This window comes from Spinacia oleracea, chromosome 3 (assembly GCF_020520425.1).
Source record: "Spinacia oleracea cultivar Varoflay chromosome 3, BTI_SOV_V1, whole genome shotgun sequence".
In the NCBI taxonomy this organism is placed as follows: domain Eukaryota; kingdom Viridiplantae; phylum Streptophyta; class Magnoliopsida; order Caryophyllales; family Amaranthaceae; genus Spinacia; species Spinacia oleracea.
Genome location: NC_079489.1, coordinates 21,561,963 through 21,587,696, shown reverse-complemented (window position 1 = coordinate 21,587,696; position 25,734 = coordinate 21,561,963). Strand labels below are relative to the sequence as shown.

The window sequence follows — 25,734 nt, the reverse complement described above, 5'->3', positions numbered from 1 at the left end:
CTTTAAAACAGTTCATGGAATTTCAAAGCTATGCTTGATTTCCAGTGCTACAATGTGAGTGTTGCTTCTCACTTGTTGCATAGGTTTAGTTATCATGCTTTGCCAATCTTAATATCCTCTTCATCGAATAATATTCGAGATATGATGATAAGATCTTTTGAGTTTGTTTATTATGTGATCTAGTCTTTCTTACTTCGATAGTGGTTCTACTCATTTTGCAATGAAGAACCATCAAGTTAGCAGACATGTGATCCACCCAAGTTCAGTGAATAACTCTTTTACGTAAACAACCCTGTTTTATTGCTTCTTAGGCAATAAGTTCTTTTACTTCAACTGTATAGGTCGCTAGTGATGCTTTGGTTGGATTTACTTATCCAAGCAGTTCACATATATGTGGAAGACTTTCCAACTGTATCTTAAAACATAGAAATTAATATTTAATTTCCCACGCAACAACTCATGGTCTCCAATCCATGTTGCCATTTTCAAAACACGATGCTCTATAGCTCGTCCTTGCCAATGGTTAACTCCAAGGGAATCTTGCTTGATCCTTTGCCAGTGTTTATGCGTGTAGCATCAATATTTAGCATATAATTATTTCCTTGAATCAAGAACTATTCCTATGTACCTTTTCAAGTACCATAAGTATTCTTGGTCTCAATCTAGTTGATCTTCACTTAGATCAATAGAGATTGGTATATGTTCGTCATGCCTAAAGTCATACGATACGTTTTTGGCGATCCTCATATTATATCATACATGATAAATTCTTTTGCAGAATAATTCCCAATTGAATACTATTCATGAAACTTTAGCTCATTCAATTTCAGTAGATACTGAATCCAGCTAAATTCTTTGACATATAATATAGGTGAAGAATCTCATTAGATTCTTTGATGTTTAACTTAGTAAATGCTTATACATTGTTCAAACATTCTTTACTTAGATTTATTCATATGGATCAAATATCTCCAATGGAGTCTTTCGTGTTTGATTTAGTAAATGTCATTACTTAATCCAAAACAATATCATAAGATCTTTGTAAATAGATCTTAATACCCAGTATGTACTAAGTTTCGCCTTGGTCCATCATTGATGAATAATTTCAAACCTAAGTCATTAGCATTTGAATGTTATTCCACAATGGAGAGATATGTGTGTGATACACATAGGACCAATTAAGTTTTTATGTACTCCCACTAAACTTCTTATATATCTATAAGAATCATGTACATTTTATGAAACTAAAATACTTATTAGTTTCACTAAAATACATTTTCAATTCCCAATTGCTTGCTTAAATCTGTACTTAGATTTCATAAGCTAGCTTTTCTTTTCAAGTATTTATTTGGATCCACAAATCCTATGACATACCATGTACATAGTTTCTTCCAACATTTGACTGGGGAAGATGTTTTGTCATCCAATTGCCATATGTACCAATATGCAATCATTGCTTGAATTATAGACTTAAGCATTACGATTTTGCATGAGGTTTCAACACAATCCACATCGTGAATTTGCTTGTAACCTTTAGCAACTAATCTAGCTTTGTGTGTGAACACAATTTCATGTTTGATGGTTTTTATCCTTAAAACAAACTTGCAACCAATAGGTGTGAAACTATTCTTGCAAATCAACAAAATTTCAATTTTGTCATCAAAACATTGAGTATGTTTTATGGCCTCTACCATTTAAAACATTTGAGTCTACATATGGCCTCTAACCATTTTAGGGAATCTGGGTTTCGTCATAGCTTTCTTACAGGTCACAAACTCATTAATCTACATGATAATAGTTTGACTGCAAGTTGTAGGTTTCTTCACTATCTAATAGAAGAATCGCATAGCTTCAATGACCTGAACTCCATGTTTCTTCACTATCTAATAGAAGAATCTCATAGTTTCAGTGACTTGAACTCTATGCCTACTTGGGTATAGAACATCAAACAATAGAATATCAACAGGCATTTTGAGAGTCCTTTGAATATTCTGTTCTCCTTGAAGCACCTGTAAAGTCTTCTAAGAGATGTCTATTCTTTAAAGCTACTTCTAAAGTCCTTAAAGAATAAGTTCGGATTTTCTGAAGCACTTCGAAAAGCCTCCGGAATGTCCGTTTATGTTTGTTGTTCGCCTCGAAGACTTTCGAGGTCTATTTTCTCCCACTTGTCATTTTGGAAACGAATCTCCAAAAGGACATTATTTCGAGCAAACAAACATTATGTTCTCAAAAATTCGTGGTAGAAACAATACCCTTGTGTCTCATTTGAATAAATCACAATGAAACATATATCTATACTTGGGCCTTAGTTTGTTGAATGACAAACACTAAGCTCCCACTGAGTTTAGGAACTCTTTAGATATATCATGAAAAGATATTCTGAAATTACTTTTCAATAGCTTTGACGAATTTGGTTTAGTTTGGTGGTAGTTGAGCATTTTGTTTTAGAAATTATAGGAAAAGTCTTTATGATCCATCATTGATCGAATCAAGTACTAATCGACTTCGATCATTCCAACTTAGATATGCCATATCTTATGGAGGTAGATTGTGAATTTTATTACACACGATCATTGATGATCATTCTTGACTCATGTAATCATCAACATGATCTAACCTAGATCTTTATGATTTCTTGCCAAGTGGATTTTATACTTCTGAATCTTTGAACTAGCCAAACAGATTCAACTTATATCACATTTGAGTAAATAAACCTATATTCACTCAAATCCATGTGAAATAATAAAGTCATAAAATCTTTCTTTAGCTTTGAACTCTATCGTCTAGGCGTTCTAACAATAGTTCATATCTTTTGTTACTTTCAACAAGTAAGACTAGCTTGTCTTGAATTGATCTAGAAATCAATCAACTTTCAAAAGTCCATCAAAATAGAGCTTTTGAATGTTAACTTGTTGATATGGTCTAAGTAACAATGCTAAAGGTTAGTGGAACTCAAATCAAGGGGTTGATTTGAACCTAGTAAAGTTCTTTAAAGAGTTGTTTGTTTTAATCAAGCATACTGACTCAACCCGTAATTGACCATTTCATTCAAATAAACAAACAAACATTGTTTTTGTTTTTCTTGAATGTCAGTCTTTCTGTGTTTGAAAACAGAAATTTAGGTATGCTGATTATGGAACAAAATAGCCATTAAGTTCCAGCCTTTGAAAGGGCTTAAAATAAACTAGATGACCCTACAACTAATGTAGCATTGCCATGCTTCATTTCCCACTTGTAGGCCATTAGTGTAGCCTACACTAGTGGAAAAAACACCTATTGTAGCCCCCTTGACGAGGGGGGCATATAAAATTACGCCTCAACAGCCACTAAGTCAACGCGGGTCAAACTATTTAGCGACATATTGAGGCGGGCTTTTTTTAAGTTCGCTGCAACATGAGCTGTTGGGGCGGGCTACCGGATGTGCGCCATAACAGATACATGGATGTAAGGGCGGGCTTTTTATTGCCCGCTTCAACAGACCGGCCCAAATGCATGTCATCGCCTCAACAGACACATGGCTTTAGGGTTTCTAAATTACTACGCCGTTTTTTGTTCCTTCCTCTCTCCCTCCATTTTTTGTCCGACTTTTCTGTATCTGTTCTCAATCGCCATTAAATTTAATTTATTTTTCTTCTAAAACTGATTGCATATATCGGTGAATCCATAATTGGGGTGGGATAACATTATTCTGTTTCTTGAGCTTTGCATCGATCCAATGCCGACACTAGTGGTGAGTTTAGTGTTTAATCTGATTTTGATTTTGATTTTCACTTTAAAAACTAGCAATCGATATCATTAGGGTTGAGTTTTTTGCTTTTTTGGGTTGAGAATTTTAGTGCAATGCTTTTTCTTGGATGTGCAGCAGATTAAACTTTTTCTTCAAGATCAATTGCTCGGTGGTTGAATTTTCTGATGTTAGATATCTGGTCTTATCGCTTGAATTCGTTCTTTGTTTTTTCCATTTATTTTACAGTTTAATAATTAGACTATGTTATCTTATAATTTCGAATCTTAATAGGTTTTCTTTCAGAAGATTTGAATTAGATGGCGAAGAAAACCATAACTTTGAAGATCTTAACCTTGACCATCGCCTTGACCATCAAATTAGGGTTTGGGGTGCTGACGCTCAACGACGGTAATACCATTTTCACGATTTTATAAATTTAGCTGTTATTTTAATTTATGAGTATGATTGTGATTTCTTTCTGCTTAGGTTTTGTGTAATTTTCTGAACAAATCCAACACTAAAATTTGTTTCTTCAATATGGAATTTATGGACAATGCATTGTTTCTTGGTAATTGAGTAAAATCACGTTTCCTGCTTAGGTTTTAGAACAATTTCCCTTTTGATTAAAGTCTATTTGTCAGCTTTTCATTAAAGATTGCCGGTCTTCTTTTGAGAGTATTTGGTCTCGTTAAAATATTGAAAGGCAGTAATTCTATTAAAAATTTCATTTTTAGTTGGTTTTGATGCCTTGCAGAACTCATGTATAGAAAACACTTATTCAAGTGTTTCACTCATTGCAACAAAGATTTTAGCTTATTATGATTGTTGGAAAATGTATAAATGTTTATAAGAAGCATATTTTGATACCGTAATAGAAGCTTACATGTTGAACGACGAAGCATATTTTCAATGGTTTATTCAGGTCTCTGCATCCGTCAAGGTTTCGAAGTTCTGGAATTTTCAGGATGCTGTGGGAGTAGTAGTAAAAGGCAATAATTTTTCGTACACTGGTATATATTAGTGAGCAGAAGACTCTGGGAGGAAAAACAATTGCGGAGGTTTGTCTTCCTATCGCTTTTCCCATTTGAAAAAGTTTGCTTGATGCAATATATTACTAGAAAATTAATATGTTGGTGTTTCTTTGAGTACACTGGCATTGTTCTCTGCATCCACCGGAAGAGCGGGCTTTTTTTTTCTAATTCATTCCCGAATCCATTCGTGGATTCCTTTACTCTTTCCTTTACTATTAGGCTAGGCTACTTCTGTATTTTTAATTATCTTTTTGATGTTTTACAGATGTCCCTGATTCTTTTCTTTTTGTGAACTTGCAAATAAATATGTTCACCCAACGATACTTATCTAATGAATGAAGAATGTTGCTGCTTTGGATTGATGAGATCAGTACACTCATTCTATGACTTGGTGAGTTGTGTTTATACCGTGTTTGCTGTTTGTTAACGTACAGATAGCACATAAAATATTCACAATCTTTCCGAGTCAACGTATCTGTATGATGTTACTTATTCCTTGTAAGTAAAATATGCAAGAGTATTCTTATTATTTATATGAGTAAATTGTTTCTTAGTTCGTGACTTGGCAGATTGTGTGTGCTCATTTTCAAGGATACTGAAACTAAGGGACAAAAATTAGTCTTTCATTTGCCTTATCCTAAGTCTGGTGTAGTCATTCTCTTGTATTCTTCTTTGGGCTTTCATTGTTCCATCTGGACCATCTCTTCTACTTCAGTTTCTGCTTTGATTATTAGTTTCTGCTTCGTTTTTCATTCTTTATACAATCGATGTGTACTACGGGCATTATGCCATCGTCGTTGATGAATTTTTTTCTTTTGTCTTGCTTTGTACCTTGCAGTTGCACTAGTAGAAAAAACCTTTATTGCAGCCCCCTTGTTGAAGGGGGCATAGAAAACGTCATTTGAACAACAGATGATAATTGCTAGAAATATCCAGAAAGGTCCAGCCAACCAAGTGATAAGATTGTGAGTTATACATTCCCCCGTTTATATATCTCGGCATATATGGAAACTCAGCACACGGTAATAACAGGGATTTCATCTCCTTATACAAATTCAGTTAAGATGGGTTTTTTCCGGATAAGGTTTGAGACTTGAACTTTTTCCCCCTTGATTATCTTCCCTTCGAAGTTAGGTTCTTGGTATTTGGTTGAGCTGTAAAATCAGAATGCAGGATATACTCATAACGTTCTTTCGAGATAGTTTTTATCAGTGCACTAAAAATGAGAGAGCGAGTGATAGTATATCAGATATAGATCAGTGTTTGTCTTCGTTTTTTTTTGTTTTTTTACCCTTTTAACATGTAACGACCAAATCTAGTCGAATTTCATGTACTCATTACGTAAATTTACTTTGGTTATTTATCGTGTACTCATTACGTAAATTTACTTTGGTTATTTTGTCCTCAGATTTTGCCCGCCCCAATTTTATGCTCTCTGAACAAGCTTCATTTTCTTGTTTTATGAATTTGACTTGTTCTGTTGTCAAACTTTTAGTTCAGTTTTGTACCTTAGTTTTTCCTTTTGATTACCGAAGTCTGAACTGCAGCTTTATCTTAGTCTTGAATGGTCTTGTGCTTTTTGCTTATGTAATTGTGTTCTTAGCTTAATGTGTATAAATTGTAGGCACTATAGGTTATCCGTGAGCTTAAGCAGAAATTAAAAGTTCATTTCAAAACTCTCTTTTTCCCGTAATAAACTAATTTCAACTGATATATAGTCCTGCATATGTAACTAAATTGATACACAGGAATGGCTCAACTGTCACTATACTCTTTTTCTTATCTATGTTCTTCGTTGCAAGTACTTGACCAACGAGTTGCTTGAGGCTCCTTCATTTCTTATAGAATTGTGTGGCTGTGTCACAACTGTAAATCACAGTATTCTTATATATAACAGATGTATTCTTATAGAATTGTGTGGTTGACAGCTGCGTAAATGACTAAAATTTATTTTTCAATTGTTCAAATTTAGGAACATATTTACATAATATCTGCAATCAAATGTACATAATGCATAGATCTTCTCTGGGAGTTTGGGGTTTATTTATTTTACTCTATGCATTATCTATAGTATGTTTTTGACTGGTTCATCTAGCTATTCTTGTTTCTTGAGGTTTTATGTTTTTTATTCCACTATTTGCATTTTTCAAGAGATTAGTATGAAGATATTGAGTTGCTTAACTTGCTTTGTACGTTTCACCAGGAGTTAAATCAAAGAGAGCAAGAAGACTCTTTAGATGAAGGTCTCCTTTCAGAAGTCAATGCACAACTACGGCAAGTGAGTTGTCTTTTCGTTTTTGTGAAATTTTTCGATCTTCTTCTATTTGATGGCTGAGAACTGTACCTTGTTACTGTAATATGGCCACGTAAATGTAAACCAACCGTTTTTAATAGAATTCATAGAAAAGACTTGTAAGTATGTCTTATGTGCTGTGTCCCATTGAGGCCAACTTGTCACGTGACGTGGTTTAACCTTCGATACACGTTAAGGTGTATCATAAAGTGACAAGTTTAAAATCTTCATATGTTGATTCGGTGCATGATTTACTTTCTTCATGTTGGAGTCTCAATCTAAAATGTTTATAAATTGTCAATGTCATGGGAAAGTTGTGGGTATTGTAGTCATTCATCTTTCCTTGCAGGCGAAAGAAGATGTGGACAATCCAGGAAGAGAGGATGACCCTTTTTTTCACGAGTAGTAAGAGAGGAAGAGCGTCAAGGAACAAAATGTTGCCGCTTAAGTGTTGTCCCTCCCTTTTGTAAAAATAGAATTGTAGATTCAAAGATTATTTTTGTGTGAATTTATATTGTAAAATTACATTAAACAGTATTATTTCAATATTAATGTGAATGAAGTATTTATTGTTTACAATTGTCTATTTTATGAGTATTATGGTTCTTCTATTACCTAACAAAGAAAATTAAAGCAGAATATTAGTGGTGGTATTGGCGCAAAAATACAGGTATTGACGCAAAAATACAGGTCTGTTGAGGGGGGCATTTAAGAAGTGAGCCTCAACAGAGGTGTCTGTTGAGGCGGGCTTTTGTAAAGCCCCCCACAACAGGTCCTTATTTTTCGCTTTGGTTTTGGGCTGTTGAGGCGGGCTTTTGAAAGCCCCCCACAACAGACTACCTGTTGAGGCGAACAAAGCCCGCCTCAACAGCTATGTGAGCTGTTGAAGCCACGTCTGTCGAAGCGGACCTTGTTCGCCTCAATAAGCCCAAAATGCCCCCCTCAACAGGTATTTTTTTCCACTAGTGCTAGTTTCCATTGTTTGAGTTATTACCGAAGTAAGAACCTCAAGCGGTATATGATACCAAGGAAGTTTGATTGCTAGGTCACTTCTCTTTAAACATAAACTTATAGGTAGAAACGGAATCGTAAATTCCTTTCGTTTATTCCTTGTTTTCCTATTTCTTGTACCCTTTCTTATAGCCTTAAGAATTGAATTCTCAAGTGTTGACTTTTATACTTTGTTAGACATGTCCAATGTCACTCCGACAAAGTTCTTACCATTTTATTTATGTTGAATATTTTGTTTCAACTAGATGATCTTACCAGAAGCTTCTAAAGTTCTCTAAGATCTATTCGAATGTCTAGGGACTAGACTCATTCGAGAATTAAATGGAAAAAGATATTAGGTTGTTAACCATTGGTAAAGCTGAGTGTTTAAACTCAATGCTTTATGATCTCAAAACTACATTGTATTTTGAATCCACAAGCACCAATCGGTTCGCCATTCGATTTTGATACTCGAAAACAACCATAAAAGTCACTAAAAGAAACGTACATTTAAATTGCTCATTTTCTCTCATTTCCGTGAATCGTTCTTGGATTCATTACCAATCGAAGAAATTTACTGTTACCTTTCTAAAAGGATTTACCGCAGTGCAAGATATTTAATTATAAACAATAATTAAAACATACATTGAAGCATGCAAAGTCTAAACATTTATCATGAATAATAACTTGAAAATTAAAGCAATCATGCAATTCAAACAAGTTATTAGCATTTTATTCGAATTTATTGTTCCGGCAGGTGTGAATAAAATGATTCCAAGACCCTAAAACCATCGAAGAATTAAGCACATTATGTATTTTGACTCAATTCTAAAACATTTTAGGTAAGCAAAAGCCTTTTGCTAATAGTCTAGAAACTACTCTTGGTTGATAGGTACGTCTAAGAACTTATTAGGTAAACCTATCGATTTTGCCACGACATAAAATGACTCCTTACTTATATCGTTGAGTTTCACCAAACTAACATGTACTCACAATTATTTGTGTACCTTGCCCCTTTAGGACCAATAAGTAACACCTCGCTGAGCGAAAACTATTACTAGATTGATGTAAAGGATATCCAAGCAAGTGTATATTTTGGCATGGCACCTTTTTAACTCAATTTTTAAGTTTGGAACTTAAGGCTCTTACTATGTTGGTTAGATTTTAAGTGAACTAAAATCCTTAATCATGCAACATAATCAAGCCACAATCTCATGCATAATTAAGACATATTTAAAGCAATAAGTAACTTAAAGCATGCATAAGATAAATGTGATCTAGTATGGCCCGACTTCATCTTGAAGCTACAACTTCAAAGTCCGTCTCGAAAATGGAAACTTCGTCTTGAATTTCACCGTGGGAGGCGCCATTTTCTTCAAATAGGATAAGCTATAATTAAAACTAATTACAACTATTTGATGGTACGCAGACCATATTTGAATTGAAAAACAAATTTGGTGCTTTAGACCAATTACATTCAAATTAATGGTACGCAGACCATATTTTCTATCTTATTTGGGCCATACTAGTCACTTCATAACCTGCAAAACAGTACATATACAATATATACCATTCACCCATTCATTATCATGAATGGCCCACATAATTGGTTAGTTAAAACACATTGTATGCATCACATAAACATTTGCAACAATTAATCAAGGGCACCAATAATCTACAAATTATTCAGTCCTTATTAATTCTAATCAAGTTGTTTTAACCTTAAGGATTTGTAGACCTAATCAAGAGTTTATGACTAAAAGGGCTCCCACTTAAACCAATAAATTCATATGCTTTACTAATTTTAAACATAAAAATGTATTTCTAGTCTAACCGGAAACATACAAATTTAATTAAAATTTAAAGCTCATATAAATTTATAATTGAATCCACATATTTAATTTATTTTCAGTCGTATTTAAATTAATTCATGATTTTAATTTTAGTAAAATAATTAGAATATATGAAATTTATTATAATTATAATATTCAAAATTAAAATCCAAGAAAACAATTTAAATTATTAATTTCAAAATTAATTAAAATTACATAAACTGAAAATTTCAAATTAAAATTTTAAAACGATCTAATCGTAACACAAGGCACGCAACATCACCACGCAACGCACAGCCATAGGCCACACGCACGCAGCCATCGCTGGCCATGTGCGCGCAGCCTATGTGCTGCGTCGCATCCATCGCTGCACACCATCGCAAGGCGCCTCGAGGCACGCTTGGCCTCTGGCTCGTAGCGCGCGCCTGCCCTCGACGCACGCGAGCTTGCGCTCGCTGCTCGAGGCAGTGCTCGTAGCTTGCGAGCAAGCGCTAAGGTTATAACATGACCGGCCAAAGCACAAGGCCTCAACCCTAAGGTTGGAAAAACATAAGTGAATGGTGGTGTATTATAACCCTAAGGTTATAACATGACCGGCCAAAGCACAAGGCCTCAACCGGCCACACACGCATCAAGCCCACGAGCAGCGCGCACAAGGCAAACGCAGCCATGGGCCTTGAGCATCGCTGCTTTGCTTGCTGCCTTCGCTGCTCTCCGCGTGCGCGCCTAGCCATGCCTTGCGGGCTGGCTTCTCGCTGCTGGCGAGCTGCTGGCTTGTTGGGCCTTGCGCGCATGCGCGCTTGGCTCGACGGGCCGACAGCCTCGTCTCGGCTCTAATTCGCGACCACCGCCTTACGACTATTGTTTATCGTATAGTACTTCACGAATCACCGTCGTACGATACGATTATTCGTTTCGCCTAGCTTCGAATATTCGCGATACGATATACGATTCTGATCCAACGTCATATCGTATATTTATGTTTTTCCGAACTAATTCCCGAAAAGCTATTAAATGAGTTTTCAATTCATTTAATCCGGTGATCTGTTACATGCCATTGGTGTGACCTTATAGGTTCAGTCAAGAGTAAGCTGTGAGCCTAATATAGATTAGAGCTCACTGATCAAAGGCATTGCTCCAGCTAGCTGTTATGATCACTTGATCTCACTGAATTAATTGTTCGTAATTAATCTGAACTTTGGTATTAGACCAATGCACCTTGGGTGAAGGACACATTTCCTTCAGTCTCCCACTCGTCATTCAGACAAGTGTGCATTCACATTCCTTTGTCCCTTAGTGTCACTTGCTGAACATAAGGTAAGATCCAAGCCATCCTTATTAGGTCCAGAAGTGTTTCTCGGATTATTGAGTTCAACTGTTAAACTTTTACAGAAGGTTAAGCCTTAACCATTCTGAGCACGGCCATGCATTTGTTAGGTTATGATACATATGACAAAACATAAACCATGCGGAAAAACTTTAATGCCAGGAAACATATTATTTACATATAATCATTTAGCATAATTTAGGAGCATACACTTTGCAGCGTGCCCTCCATAGCTGCGCCCGAACCGAACAAGAACAAGCCTTTAGGACTCCAAATGTCGTCCCTCCGTAGATAGTCCACAGTACGTCCGGATCCGCCTCAAGTTAGACCAACTAGAATCGCCCTTAAGGTTACTAGGAAATTCAGTTAAGTGTTTGCAAGTGTTTGGCTTATTTTTCTTTCAAAACTTACCCTTAGAATACTTCAATCCCATGTACATAAATTATGACCCTAGGCCTTTATTTATAGAGGTTTGGAAAGGGAATTGGAATCCTAGTAGGATACGATTTAATTAAACTTAGAATCCTACAAGGACTCTAATTATTTAAATAATCCTTTAAGGAATAGGAATTTAATCATACACCAAATCCTAATAGATTTAGGAATTGTGCATGGACACAAACACACACACGCACGGAGCCACGAGGGCGCCCACGTGTGCGTGCGCTTGGCCCAAGCTACGCAGCCCACGCTACGCAGCCACGCCTTGGCGCGCTAGGCCTGCCTTGCGGTGGGCCTGGCGCTGCCATGGGCTGTTCGCCTGTGCGTGTTGGCGTGCGTCTTGCTTTCTGGGCGATGGCCCGGCTTCGTGCTGGGCCTTCGTCCGGCAGGCCTCGTCCGATGCTAAGTCGTACGATACGCTTCCGATTAAATTCCCGGTTCCGGAATTCATTTCCGATACGAAAAATATTTAATATTTCCGATTCCGGAATTAATTTCCGTTTCGAACAAATATTTAATATTTCCGTTTCCGGAATTATTTTCCGATTCCGATAATATTTCCGATTCTGACAATATTTCCGTTTCCGGCAATATTTTCGATTCCGGCAATATTTCCATTTCCGATAATATTTTCCGATACGTACCATGTTTCCGTTTCCGGCAAGATCTACGACTTGGATAATATTTATATTTCCGATGCGATCCATATTTCCGTTTCCGGCAATATCATTGTTTCCGGAGTATTCACTTGCTTGTGACGATCTCAGCTCCCACTGAAACCAAGATCCGTCAATTCCGAATATCCATAGATAGAGTATTTAATGCCATTAAATACTTGATCCGTTTACGTACTATTTGTGTGACCCTACGGGTTCAGTCAAGAGTAAGCTGTAGATTAATATCATTAATTCCACTTGAACTGAAGCAGCCTCTAGCTAGGCATTCAGCTCACTTGATCTCACTGAATTATTAACTTGTTAATTAATACTGAACCGCATTTATTAGACTTATCATTGAATGCATACTTGGACCAAGGGCATTATTTCCTTCAGCATTTTCACAGTATAAACTCTACGATCAAGAGGCCTTGTTACACAACAACACCATATCCTATCAAAGATAGGAGGAAAATCCATTCTTGCAATCTATGAATACTCACTTTGATTCATAGTACGCCCACTAACTGCTTTTATAGCCTCCTTTTACGGTGCGACGTTTTGCGAGCATTAGAGCGAACTAATCTTCAAACGAGCAATCATAATTACTCATGTTCCGAGGAATGTTTCTAATCACCATTAATGAGAACTGCTTATGACATGACTTTAATCTCTTAAAGTGTTCTCATGGTGATACAAGATCCAATAAGTATTTATGCAAAAGTTTCTGACATCCAGTGAATCTAGTTTAAGAAACCGAACTACAAATCTACTTGCAATCTAATCTTCATTAGTCATTGGTTGTTCACCTTTGAATGACTTGGATTAGGGATCCTTTGTGACTTCAATATTCAAGTTCACTTATGGGTGTTCCTTTGTCGAAGAATCAATCTTGACATCCCATTTGAATGTTTTGAATCACTTGGACTTTCATTTAATACTTAACCAAATTAAATGAATATGAAATAAAGAATTTCATACATATGAAATGGTTAAACCAATTGTTTTAAACACAGATCTAACAGATGTTCTAAAATAAAACTTAGAAAATCAAAGTCGTTCTCAAACATGCTTGATTCCCATGGTTGCTACATGTGCGTTGTGCTTCACTTGTGGCAACGGTTTAGTCAATGGATCCGCAACGTTGTCGTCAGTTCAAACCTTGCAAATCTCGGTTTCTTTCCTTTCAACGATTTCTCGAAGTATGTGAAATCACGCAGTACGTGCTTGGACTTCTGGTGGCTCCTGAGCTCCTTTGCCTTGGCAATGTCTCCGCTATTGTCACAATACAAAGCCATTAGTCCTTTAATGGAGGGGACAACCCCAAGTTCTTCGATGAACTTCCGAATCCAAAGAGATTCCTTTGCTGCTTCTGAGGCAGCAATGTACTTGGCTTCAGTTGTAGAATCCGCAATAGTGCTTTGCTTAGCACTTTTCCAGCTTACTGCTCCGTCATTGAGGCAGAACACAAAACCAGACTGTGATCTGAAATCATCTCTGTCGGTTTGAAAGCTTGCGTCCGTATAGCCTCTAACAATCAACTCATCTGTACCACCATAGACCAGAAACTGATCATTAGTCCTTTTCAGGTACTTTAGGATATTCTTGGCAGCAGTCCAATGCGCCTCACCTGGGTCTGACTGGTACCTTCTCGTTGCACTGAGTGCGAACGAAACATCCAGCCTTGTACAATCATAGCATACATGATGGATCCAATAGCCGAAGCGTATGGAATTCCACTCATCTTTCTATGCTCATCAGATGTCTTGGGACACTGAGTCTTGCTTAGATATGTGCCATGTGTCATGGGTATATGGCCTCTCTTGGCTCCCATCATATTGAACCTAGCTAGCAATTTGTCAATGTAAGTGCTCTGGCTTATTCCAATCATCCTCTTAGATCTATCCCTTTAGATCTTGATGCCCAATATGCATTGTGCCTCTCCTAAGTCTTTCACTGAGAAACACTTTCCAAGCCAAGTCTTTATAGACTCCAGCATAGGAATGTCGTTTCCAATAAGAAGTATGTCGCCTACACACAAGACCAGGAATGCAATTTTACTCCCACTGACTTTCTTGTATACACAAGATTCATCCTGATTCTTGATGAAGCCAAACTTATTGACTGCTTCATCAAATCTTTTATTCCATCTCCTTGATGCTTGCTTTAATCCATAAATGGATTTCTTAAGATTGCATACCTTTCCTTGATTCTTTTGATCGACAAAACCCTCCAGCTGTGTCATAAACACAATCTCTTCAAGAACACCATTCAAGAAGGTAGTTTTGACATCCATTTGCCATATTTCATAATCATGAAATGCGGCAATCGCAAGGATTATCCGAATAGACTTAAGCATAGCGACTGGAGAAGGTTTCATCGTAGTCAAAGCCGTGAGCTTGCCTGTACCCTTTTTATACCAATCTAGCCTTATATATGTATACAATTCCATCCTTGTATTTCTTCAATTTGAAGACCCATTTGCATCCAATAGGTGTAAACCCATCCGACAAATCTACCAAATCCCAGACTTGATTTTGAGACATGGAGTCTATCTCAGATTTCATGGCCTCTAACCATTTAGTAGAGCTTGGGCTCGTCATAGATTGCTTGTAGGTCATAGGTTCATCACTATCTAATATGAGAACTTCTAAGCTTTCAGTCAAGAATACGCCTGTCCATCTGTCCGGCTGAACCTTAGTTCTATGTGACCTACGAGGGGCAACAACGTCTTGAGTAACTGCTCCCACTGACTCTTCTAAAGGCCTTGGAGGTTCTTCACCTTGAACTGCTTCTAAAGAGGTCTTGGTTCGTTGTTAGTCTCGAATCTCTTCAAGGTGTACTATTGTCCCACTTGTCTGTTTGGAAATGTGATTTCTTTCCGAAAAGACACCGTCACGAGCAAAGAATACCTTGTTCTCTGACTTGTTGTAGAAGTAATACCCCTTTGTTTCTTTTGGATACACAACGAAGAAACATTTGTCAGATTTTGGTTCGAGCTTGTCCAAAATTAATCGCTTGACATATGCTTCGCAATCCCAAATCTTTAGAAAAGACAACTTTGGAAGTTTCCCAGTCCATAATTCGTATGGAGTCTTTTCAACAGCTTTTGACGGAGCACGATTCAGTGTGAGTACTGCTGTTTGCAACGCATGTCCCCAAAATTCTAAAGGAAGTTCTGCTTGACCCATCATTGACCTAACCATATCGAGTAAGGTCATGTTTCTCTGTTCCGACACTCCATTCCATTGAGGTACGTGTCCCCGTAGCAGTCAATTCAGAAAGAATACCACATTCTTTTAGATGGTCATCAAACTCGTGGCTAAGATGTTCACCTCCTCGATCTAATCTTAGAGATTTGATTTTCTTGCCATGTTGATTCTCTACTTCATTTTGCAATTCTCATAATTTCTCAAACGATTTAGACTTGTGTTTCATTAAGTAAATATATCCATATCTACTGAAATCGTCCGTAAACGTAATGAAATAGCTGAAATCACCTCTAGCTTTCCTACTCATAGGCCCACATACGTCCGTATGTATTAGCCCTAGTAGTTCGCTTGCTCTTTCTCCCACCTTTGAGAAATGTCGCTTTGTCATTTTGCCAAGTAAACAAGATTCGCATTGATCAATCTTCTCTAAGTCGAATGATTCTATAATGCCCTTGCTTTGAAGTCTTTCCATGCACTAGTAGAAAAAAAACCCTTATTGCAGCGGGCTTTTAGACCCCTATTGCAGCGTACATCGTATGCTGCAACTGGGGGGCCTGCAACAAGTCTGAACTTGTTGCAGCGTACAATATTCGCTGCAAAAAGTACTTTTTTACAGCGTACATATGCATGTACGCTGCAACAAATGTCAAAAATTTGGCCAAAATCTTGACTTGTTACAGCGTACAAATTCGTGTACGATGCAAAAGACCCCACCTGTTGCAGGGTACATCTATTTGTACGCTGCAACAAGTCTGGAATTTTTCCAAATTTTACACCCTTGTTGCAGCGTACATATATATATGTACGCTGCAACAAAGCACTTTTGGCGGGAAAATTCTAATTTTGTTTAGGGATACCTAGAGTGCCTTGCACCAAATATAGAAACCTGTCACAACAATAATAGAATATCGCAACCTGTATAACAAATATAAAAACAATAAATGTAGTTATGTATATATCCCAAAACCAAAGTGCACGTACCAATACATTTAAATATATGTATGTTCCAATTTCAACGTACGCATACATTTTATAAAAAATTGTTCTATAACATCTAAACAACTCGATCAAGCGCGCTCAGGCTAATAATAAATACTTGCTGGTAAAAAACTTAGCCCATTGATCATGAACCACATCAATTTCCTCACTAGCATAAGGTGCATTCCTCGGAGTATAGACCTTCAAAAACAAAAATTTTAGGAGAGCATTAGATTAAATGTCATTTTAGTCTATTATGACTTATAATGACCCAATGAGCGTCAAATGTGCATACATATATTGGAATGAGTATTGAAAACTTTAAAACTAAACATATTAATCATATAATAAGTTTGAAATGAGTCCTTAGGTTATTTAGTTCAAAGTGGGGAACGAAAATGTCATTTTAGTCTAAATATGACCTATAACTTAAATGTGCGTAAATAGATTGGAAGGAGTCTTTGGAAACTTAAAACTAAGCATATTAATCATGTAAAGGGTTTAGAATGAGTCTTTAGGTTCTTTAGTTCAAAGTTGGGAGCGAAAATGTCTCATTTTAGCCTAAATATGACCTATAACGACCAAACAAGTCTCAAATGTGCATAAATAGATTGGATTTAGTCTTGAAAAGTTAAAATGAATCATATGAATCATGTAATAAGTTTGAAATGAGTTCTTAAGTTCGTAAGTTCAAAGTTGTGAGCGAAAATGTCATTTTAACCTAAATATGACGTATAACGGCCAAACAAGTCTCAAATGTGCATAAATAGATTGGATTGAGTGTAGTAAGTTTGAAATGAGTCTTTAGGTTCTTTACTTCAAAGTTGGGAGCGAAAATGTCTCATTTTAGCCTAAATATGACCTATAACGACCAAACAAGTCTCAAATGTGCATAAATAGATTCGATTTAGTCTTGGAAAGTTAAAACGAATCATATGAATCATGTAATAAGATTGAAATGAGTTCTTAAGTTCAATAGTTCAAAGTTGTGAGCGAAAATGTCATTTTAGCCTAAATATGACCTATAACGGCCAAACAAGTCTCAAATGTGCATAAATAGATTGAATTGAGTCTCGGAAAGTTAAAACTAATCATATGAATCATGTAGTAATTTTGAAATTAGTTTTTAGGTTCGTTAGTTCAAAGTTGGGAGCGAAAATGCCTCATTTTAGCCTAAATATGACCTATAATGGTCAAACAAGTCTCAAATGTGCATAAATAGATTGGATTGAGTCTTGGAAAGTTAAAACTAATCATATAAATCATGTAGTAACTTTGAAATAAGTTCTTGGGTTCGTTAGTTCAAAGTTGGGAGCGAAAATGTCATTTTTGCCTAAATATGACCTATAATGGTCAAACAAGTCTCAAATGTGTATAAATAGATTGGATTGAGTCATGGAAAGTTAGAACTAATCATATGAATCATGTAGTAAATTTGAAATGAGTTCTTGGGTTCGTTAGTTCAAAGTTGGGAGCGAAAATGCCTCATTTTAGCCTAAATATGACCTATAATGGTCAAACAAGTCTCAAATGTGCATAAATAGATTGGATTGAGTCTTGGAAAGTTAAAACTAATCATATAAATCATGTAGTAACTTTGAAATAAGTTCTTGGGTTCGTTAGTTCAAAGTTGGGAGCGAAAATGTCATTTTTGCCTAAATATGACCTATAATGGTCAAACAAGTCTCAAATGTGTATAAATAGATTGGATTGAGTCATGGAAAGTTAGAACTAATCATATGAATCATGTAGTAAATTTGAAATGAGTTCTTAGGTTCGTTAGTTCAAAGTTGGGAGCGAAAATGTCATTTTAGCCTAAATATGACCTATAACGACCCAATGAGCCTTAAATGTGCATAAATAGATTGGAATGAGTATTGAAAACTTAAAGCTAAGCATATTGATCATGTAATAAGTTTGAAATGAGTCCTTAGGTTCTTTAGTTCAAAGTTGGGAACGAAAATGTTATTTTAGTCTCGTTTGATCGTTATATGTCATATTTTGACTAAAATATTCTCACCTACTTCTAAGTCTGCAAAACAATTTTGAAATTAGTCACATCAAAGCCTATTCCCGTTATTCACTTGCTCAGTTACTGTTATTGGATCGATGATGTGGTCGGTGTTCGATATTGGAGCTAAATACTCCCTTTAATCCTTGATGCAAATTTCTAGACTTTTTAAACAATAAAAAAAGGCTTAAAAGTCATACCAGTGGAGATCTTCCATTGTAATTTATCTTCTTTAGATCAGCTCCAGGATTAAGCAAACTCTTTAGTTGATAAAGATCACCATGGTGTGCAGCATTGTTTACTTTCAGAGCAAGTTTTGATTCTTGCTTTGCTATATGAGATGCAATATCAGATTCAACTTGCTTCAAGTTGTATTTCCCATTATTATTTCCCTGCCACGTCAAACTTTAGTGTCAGTAATTGACTTCATACAACATAACTCAAAGAAGTGGATGCAGGTACGTTGAATGCTCCAATTACCTCAAGGAGATTGTCTTATATTTTTTTACCGTCATAAAAGTAAATATCAATAATATTACTCAATGACTCTCTGTCATTCCGCAGAAGCCGGAAGAGTTCAAGAACTCCGACTATACTAGGATGAGGAACGTTACAAAAAATGGAAATTTGTCCAAATGTGTTGTTAGGTTCAAGAAGTGATATCGTCTGTTCTGATCCATCTTGCCCTATGCCAACCTCCTCCTGCTGAACAAAAGCAACGGATATATCGAACAAATCCTACAAACTCTATCAAATTTATGAAAAGAAATCAACTAGATAGAAGAAAACAGAAACACAGTAGCAATGCAACATACCAGCAATCCATGGCATATGAAATAAAGTTGATCTACTACATTTCCTTGCTCCAAAATTATTTCACCAGGAAGGAAAAACTCTTCATGAACTCTAATAACCTGCAAAAATAGTTATCCATTTAATCCGTTTATCACAAAGTGCATGATTTACACCATCATAATTCTAGAAGTACGTGTACTTTGTTCATTCCTGACTTGCCTGCTGCTGCTGGTTTCCCATATGAGATGTACATAAACATACCTACGAAAATCTCACTGCTGGTTTCCCATATGAGGACTTGCCTGCTGCTGCTGTTGTTGCTGCTGTATTTGAAGGAGAAGACTGGCAGCAAATTGTAATGTAGACTGATAGCGTTGGTTTTTGTCAACCTCGACCTCTGATGAGCCTTGACCAACTCCAGATGGCAGTGTTTGCGTTCTTTCGGGTGGATTTGAGACTCTGAAGTCATATTCCCAGTTGAGGTAATCTGTGGACATGAAATATTAGAACCACCAACTTGATTGGAGTAGGAACCTGGATCAGTATGTTGCTAACTATCTGTTGTTCCATAAGGGACAGGAAACCAGGAAACCATCATGTAGAAAGTGCTCACAAGTTTGCACTGTCCCATGAAACTTCAAGTTTCAGTAAATCTTTATTATCTTTTTGGTATCCTCCTTAAACCACACTAAATTAAATCAATCTTTTGTATTAGTTAGCATTGGCCATGTGGTATATCTGGGCTTAACAACGCTAGGTTCACACCAACTCATCTGCCACATAAGAGGGGGAAAAAGAACTGAATATGATTTTAATTTTTTATTGTCATAAGTATAAACAAGTATCAAAAAGACACAAAAGAAATTAGCTAACTTCCCCATAAGACTCATAAAATATTTCGTAAACATTGACTATCTAAACTCCCCCACAAGTCCAGGAATATATAGCCATCAAATCCCCATTTTCCACAACAGAACTTAAGAAAAATCGAATCTCCAATTCAAGCTGTAATGCAGTTGCAAGAGATAGAACATAGATAAATAATTAAACATACTCAAATAATACTTGTCGACACAATTATTAGCACTAGAAATCAAAGAACTATCCCGGCCTCATCTGTAAAGACAACTAGCAATGCATTGACATTGCACTCTATGATTTCCCAATAGATTCACAATCAAAGAACTATCCCGGCCGGATCACTTCATAGTCACAATAGATTCAAACAACTAAATTACAGCACTACCTGGTGTGTGATTTGATTTCTTGCCTACTTCATTAGTTTACATAAAGTGATAAAACTGCATAGTAAGTACTTGATGAAGACCAATGAGATATGAAAGGGAAGTGAAAAGTTTGCATATTAACATCAGGCTATTTATGTAGCCTATACAATTATTTAATAACAAAGTTCTACATTTAATCTTTAGCAAACTTCAAAAGCAGTCTACTCGTACTTAAAGCCGATTACACTAGCAAGCATGGCAATCAAAGTTGCACTATACTGCAAGCAGCAAGAGGTGATCAAGCTGACTCCAAACCGAGAATGACCTGTCAAGTCTTCAGGCCCATCACTCCAATTATCTTCATATGCTTTGCGTCAGATTCATGTTAATACGAATCTCAATTTGCAATTACCAATTTCTAAGAATAGCACTTAAACTAAACACGACTTTGACAGAGAGGGTATAACTAAGGCTATCTACGAAGTAATATCAAGCACCAATATCAACAACACTGGTACAATAAAAAGATCAGGAATTCAACCGGAAAAGATTAAAAGATTAAAAGAAACATCGAATATGTACTGTGTAAGTTGTTTATATCTTTCATATTAACTTACATAGACCATTACTCGCAGAGAAAGTTTACTTCTAAACAGGCTACAGCAGTGGCCTCTTGCATTTAGTCTGACAAGAGGATTTATGATGTGTCTGACAAGAGGATCTAAGTTCTCTAATTACTACTTCAGACTACAGCAAACAAAAATAGAATGAATGTGTTGATTAGTAAAGTGATCAGATTTCAGACGAAAGCAGATGGAATCAATAAATATTACTTGTGCAATTGTGGAGTCCCACTGAAGGGAAACTAACGTTGAAATCATTACGCAAAGCATGGCTAACCAGAATCTTTCCTTTGATCAGCTCTGCCATCTTCTTCTGAACTGAAGGGAAATCCTTTGCTGCAGAGATAATCCATAAGAAAAATGAGGAGCACTCAACAAAAGGCAATACAGACAAATCATGCATTCTTTATCAAGGCCCAATCATATAATACCTTGTCTGAATGAACTTTGCAATTATACCTTGTGAAATTCAATGATGACTCTTGAAACTAATGCAATAAGATTGACATGATAACCATGTTTTTCTCCTTAACAAACTATGATATAATACATATACAACAACGTTTCTGTCACTATGGGAAGAAAAGAACTCGGAACAAGTCATATACGAAGTAGCAAACACATTACTATCAGCTCCCCTAGAATAAGCAAACACATTCAGCTGACTGGCAACCAGCAAAAGAAGATTATGATTCCAGCAACCAGCAACCAACATGAAACATATTATTCCAGATCTTCAGTACCAGAAGTAATTCAACCATGGAAACAACGTAATCTGACTACAAACAGATTATAAATCTTGATACTATTCCATTCAACAGTTGTATAAAATTCTTCTTGGTGTGAAAAGGTTGAAAAAGACTAAAGGGAAAACTTTTCCATTGAGTTAAAGTGATGAACAAAAGGAGGGCTTCCAGATTTAGATGCGCAATATACATATCGCTCTTACATTGTAAAACTTTGCTACTTGCTGAACAAAAGTGATTACTGTGATTTAGATGAACAAAGTGATGAACAAAGCAATTCGACAAAACCTCAGAAAGATTACTGTGATACAAATTGCTCTCTCATAGTCTCATCTAGTACTGTACTGTCCGAGAACTTAAGTCCCTTTAAGTTAGAATTCCTCACTGGGTTGAAATCAAAACTAGTGTATCACCAACTTGTAAAACCCAATTTCACAGACTCCTAATCTATTCCAGTTAGAATTAGGAAATATTGTCTTGCTACGAGCCTTTTAGACAGAATTAGGAAATATCCTGTATTCTTCTTGACTAATGGAGGCACCGAGGCATACTATGATGTTCGACGAAACTCGTTAGAAGAAGCCATTAAGCTGTGTTTAGAAGGGAGTTTACAGTGCATTGTTTCTGAGGTTAAACGAGGCATATGTAAGTGCACTAAAGGGTTGCTAACCTCAGTCAATTTAGGGATCAAGGACAATTTTTGCATAAAGTGATCAAAACAAGAAAAGCTTAAACATTCTGCTGCAAAATGACATGGATAAGATTGATGCCAAAACACTGTATTTGAGGGCAAGATACATACTCTCGATTGTAATCAGAAATGGTTCTCTGGTTGATGACAAGTTGACAAAATTGTAACACTCTGCCGCAAAATGACATGGATACAAGTGCAAATTAAAGAACGAATTGAACAACAGCCAAAAAAAAATCAAAAAAATAAAAATAAATTGAACAAACCCTAATCTGAAAACAAAAATCAAGAGGCAGGAAGATAATTACTTGTTGTGGCGAGGAGAGTGACGGCCGAGCAACCACCGGAACCAGGACGCGACGGGGGGACGCTGAACCCCCGACCGACCAAGCTGATCGAGTTTTCAGCGACTGAAAAGTCGTGGTTCAGCCACCGGCGAGGACAGCAACGCGACGGAGGAGATGAGGCAAGACCAGACACCCACCGGCGAGGACAGCGATGCAGGGCCGAGCAAAGGCTGAGTTCGACCGGCGACGCAGAGCCGAGCAAGGGATGAGTTCGACGGCGAAAAGATTCCACAATGCTTGGAGAGTTGGAGTTGAGCGCGGGATAATGAAGATATTAGAATTAAATATTCACGAAATAATATTATTGCAGCAACCTATTTCGAAACACGGACCTGTTGCAGGGTACAATAGCATGTACGCCGCAACAGTGTCTGGATATTACTGCGGGCTTTAATTTTTGTACGCTGCAATAAATAATTTCGCAGCGAACAATAAAAATGTACGCTGCGATAACCCTTTACAGGGTTTGACCCGCGTTGACCAACTGGTTGTTGCAGGGTATTAATACATATACGCTGCAACAAAGGGGCTGCAACAGGGGTTTTTTCTACTAGTGATGGCCTTTGTGTTTATATGGCCTTTGTGTTTATATGGCCTAATCGACAATGCCACAGATATTTGAGATCGAAATCACCAGTTTTAGCCTTTTTGATACTTATGTTATAAGTGTGTTAGCCAGCTTTGGCTGTACCCCCCAAATAGACGTGCTCATATTGTTTGTTCATTCTTGTCGACTGTTTGTTCTTTTTTATTGTACTGTTTGTTCATTCTTATTGTACTGTTTGTTCTTTCTTGTTGTACTGTTTGTTCTTTCATGTTGTTTTTTAAATTTATCATCAAATTTTCATAATTGTTGCATTTTTTGTTCTTTCTTCTAGAATTTTATGTTCTTTTTTATATTATTTGTTCTTTCTTGTTTATTTGTTTGTTTATAATAATCATATGGTTAATGTTCATAATTAAACTCTTCATTAATCTTTTCTTCTTTCTTTTTGTATTGTTTGTTCTTTCTTGTTGTACTGTTTGTTCTTTCTTGTTGTTTTTTATATTCATTCATCAAACTTATTGTTGTATTGTTTGGTCTTTCATGTTGGCTTTAAAATTCATCATAAAATTGTTCATACTTGTTGTATTGTTTGTTCTTTTTTCTCGAATTTTATGTTCTTCTTTATATTGTTTGTTCTTTTTTGTTGAATTATTTGTTCTTTCTTGTTTATTTTTTTGTTCACAATAAATATATGGTTAATATTCATAATGAAATTTTTCACTTACAAGCGCCTATATTGTTTAATTCCAAATAAATAAGTAAATGTTCATTCCAAATAAATAAATAAATGTTCATTTCCAAAATAGTAAATGTTCATTTTTGTAGTTTATTTCAAAATAAATAAATAAATGTTTATTTCCAAAATAGTAAATGTTCATTCCAAATAAATAAATAAATATTCATTTCCGAAATTGTAAATGTTCCTTTTTGTACCAGTATATTAATGTTCATTTTAAACAACACAAAACGACATCGTTTTGGATGGGGGTACAACCAACTTTAGCTGTACCCGGGTATAGCTAAAAATTTGTGTGTTTGCTCGTATCTAGCACATATAGACCATTTTCTTGTTGTGCTGAACCATAAAACATTCCATTCAAAGAAAAAGAACAACTATTGTCTTTAAATTGAAAACTAAAACCTTTAGAATCCAAACTTGAAACGGAAATAATGTTTCTGGTGATACTAGGAACTTAGTAACAGTTTTCTAGTTCCAAAACAAAACCACTAGGCAAAGATATAAAATAAGATCATACGGCTAATGCAGCAATCCGTGCTCCATTTCCCACGCGTAGATCCATCTCGCCTTTATCAAGATTTCTATTTCTCCTTAGTCCCTGCGAATTAGAACATAAGTGTGAGCCACAACCAGTATCTAATACCCAAGAAGTAGAATTTGCAAGATTACAATGTATAACATACATACCTGAAGGAGAAGCAACGTTTCCGTCTTTCTTTCCTTCCTTTAGTTTGGGGCAATCTCTTTTGTAATGACCAATTTCATTACAATGGAAGCACTGCGATGTAGAAGGAGAAGTGTTCTTCCTCATCTTGCTCTTGGAAGGCGCCAGTTGCCCTCCGGGAGTGGATGAAGACGCAGCCTTGCTTTTCTTCCCCTTGCACGCTTTCTTGAATTTAGTGCACTTCACATTCAAAGGGTCTTTCTTGAACTTAAAACCTTAAGTAAAAGCCTATCGGAATACATAAAATCTTAAGTAAAATCCTAGTTGGTTGAACCTAAGGCGGATCCGAACGTGATGTGGACTTTCTACGGAGGGGCAACGTTTGGGGTTCTAAAGACTTGTTCTTGTTCGGTTCGGGAGCAGCTAGGGAAGGCACACATCACATTGAATGTCACCTAAATTATGCTAATTAACTATGTGGCAATTAATTTGGATTCTGGCTTTATGTTTTTTTCTGCATGAATTATATTGTTGTATTATTCATAACCTTACAGTGGTATCACGAGCATCTAATTAATTCTATAATCAATTATAGTTAACATGAATTAAATTTTATAAATTTGCAATGAATTAAAGGGGTGATTAATTTCGTGGATGTAATTGATTGCAAATTCGTGCGATAATTTGATTATATGTTAGCAGAATTTTTCGGCAATTTTGTCAATAATGGTCGAAATCTTATGTTTTTATAGTGAATTTTGCATGCAAACGACGTTTTAAAATTTTGACAAAATTCAAAGATTTGACGCCGAACCCAGAATTCCAAAATTCGAAGCCTAACTATGATTTTTTTGGAGG

General features: G+C 36.2%; 1 protein-coding gene across 7 annotated transcripts; it reads right to left on the bottom strand.

The window, feature by feature from the left end:
• Nucleotides 1-16,438: 16,438 nt before the first annotated feature.
• On the bottom strand, nt 16,439-23,476 carry LOC110790975 (potassium channel SKOR-like). 7 transcript variants are annotated; one of them, XM_056839902.1, is made up of 8 exons: nt 22,888-23,476; nt 22,691-22,753; nt 21,390-21,478; nt 19,493-19,780; nt 19,314-19,412; nt 18,979-19,203; nt 18,699-18,890; nt 16,439-16,688 (listed from the first exon to the last, which is right to left on the bottom strand). In XM_056839902.1, the coding sequence occupies exons 3-6, from the start codon at nt 21,447-21,449 to the stop codon at nt 18,994-18,996; spliced, it is 657 nt and encodes a 218-aa protein (XP_056695880.1). In that variant the 5' UTR covers nt 21,450-21,478; nt 22,691-22,753; nt 22,888-23,476; the 3' UTR covers nt 16,439-16,688; nt 18,699-18,890; nt 18,979-18,993. The 7 variants fall into 7 exon arrangements, with proteins under 7 accessions (XP_056695880.1, XP_056695882.1, XP_056695884.1 ...); XM_056839904.1 differs by having other exon boundaries at nt 19,596-19,780; nt 21,353-21,478; nt 22,691-22,750; XM_056839906.1 differs by having other exon boundaries at nt 18,979-19,200; nt 19,596-19,780; nt 21,353-21,478; nt 22,691-22,750.
• Between the last annotated feature and the right edge of the window lie 2,258 nt (nt 23,477-25,734).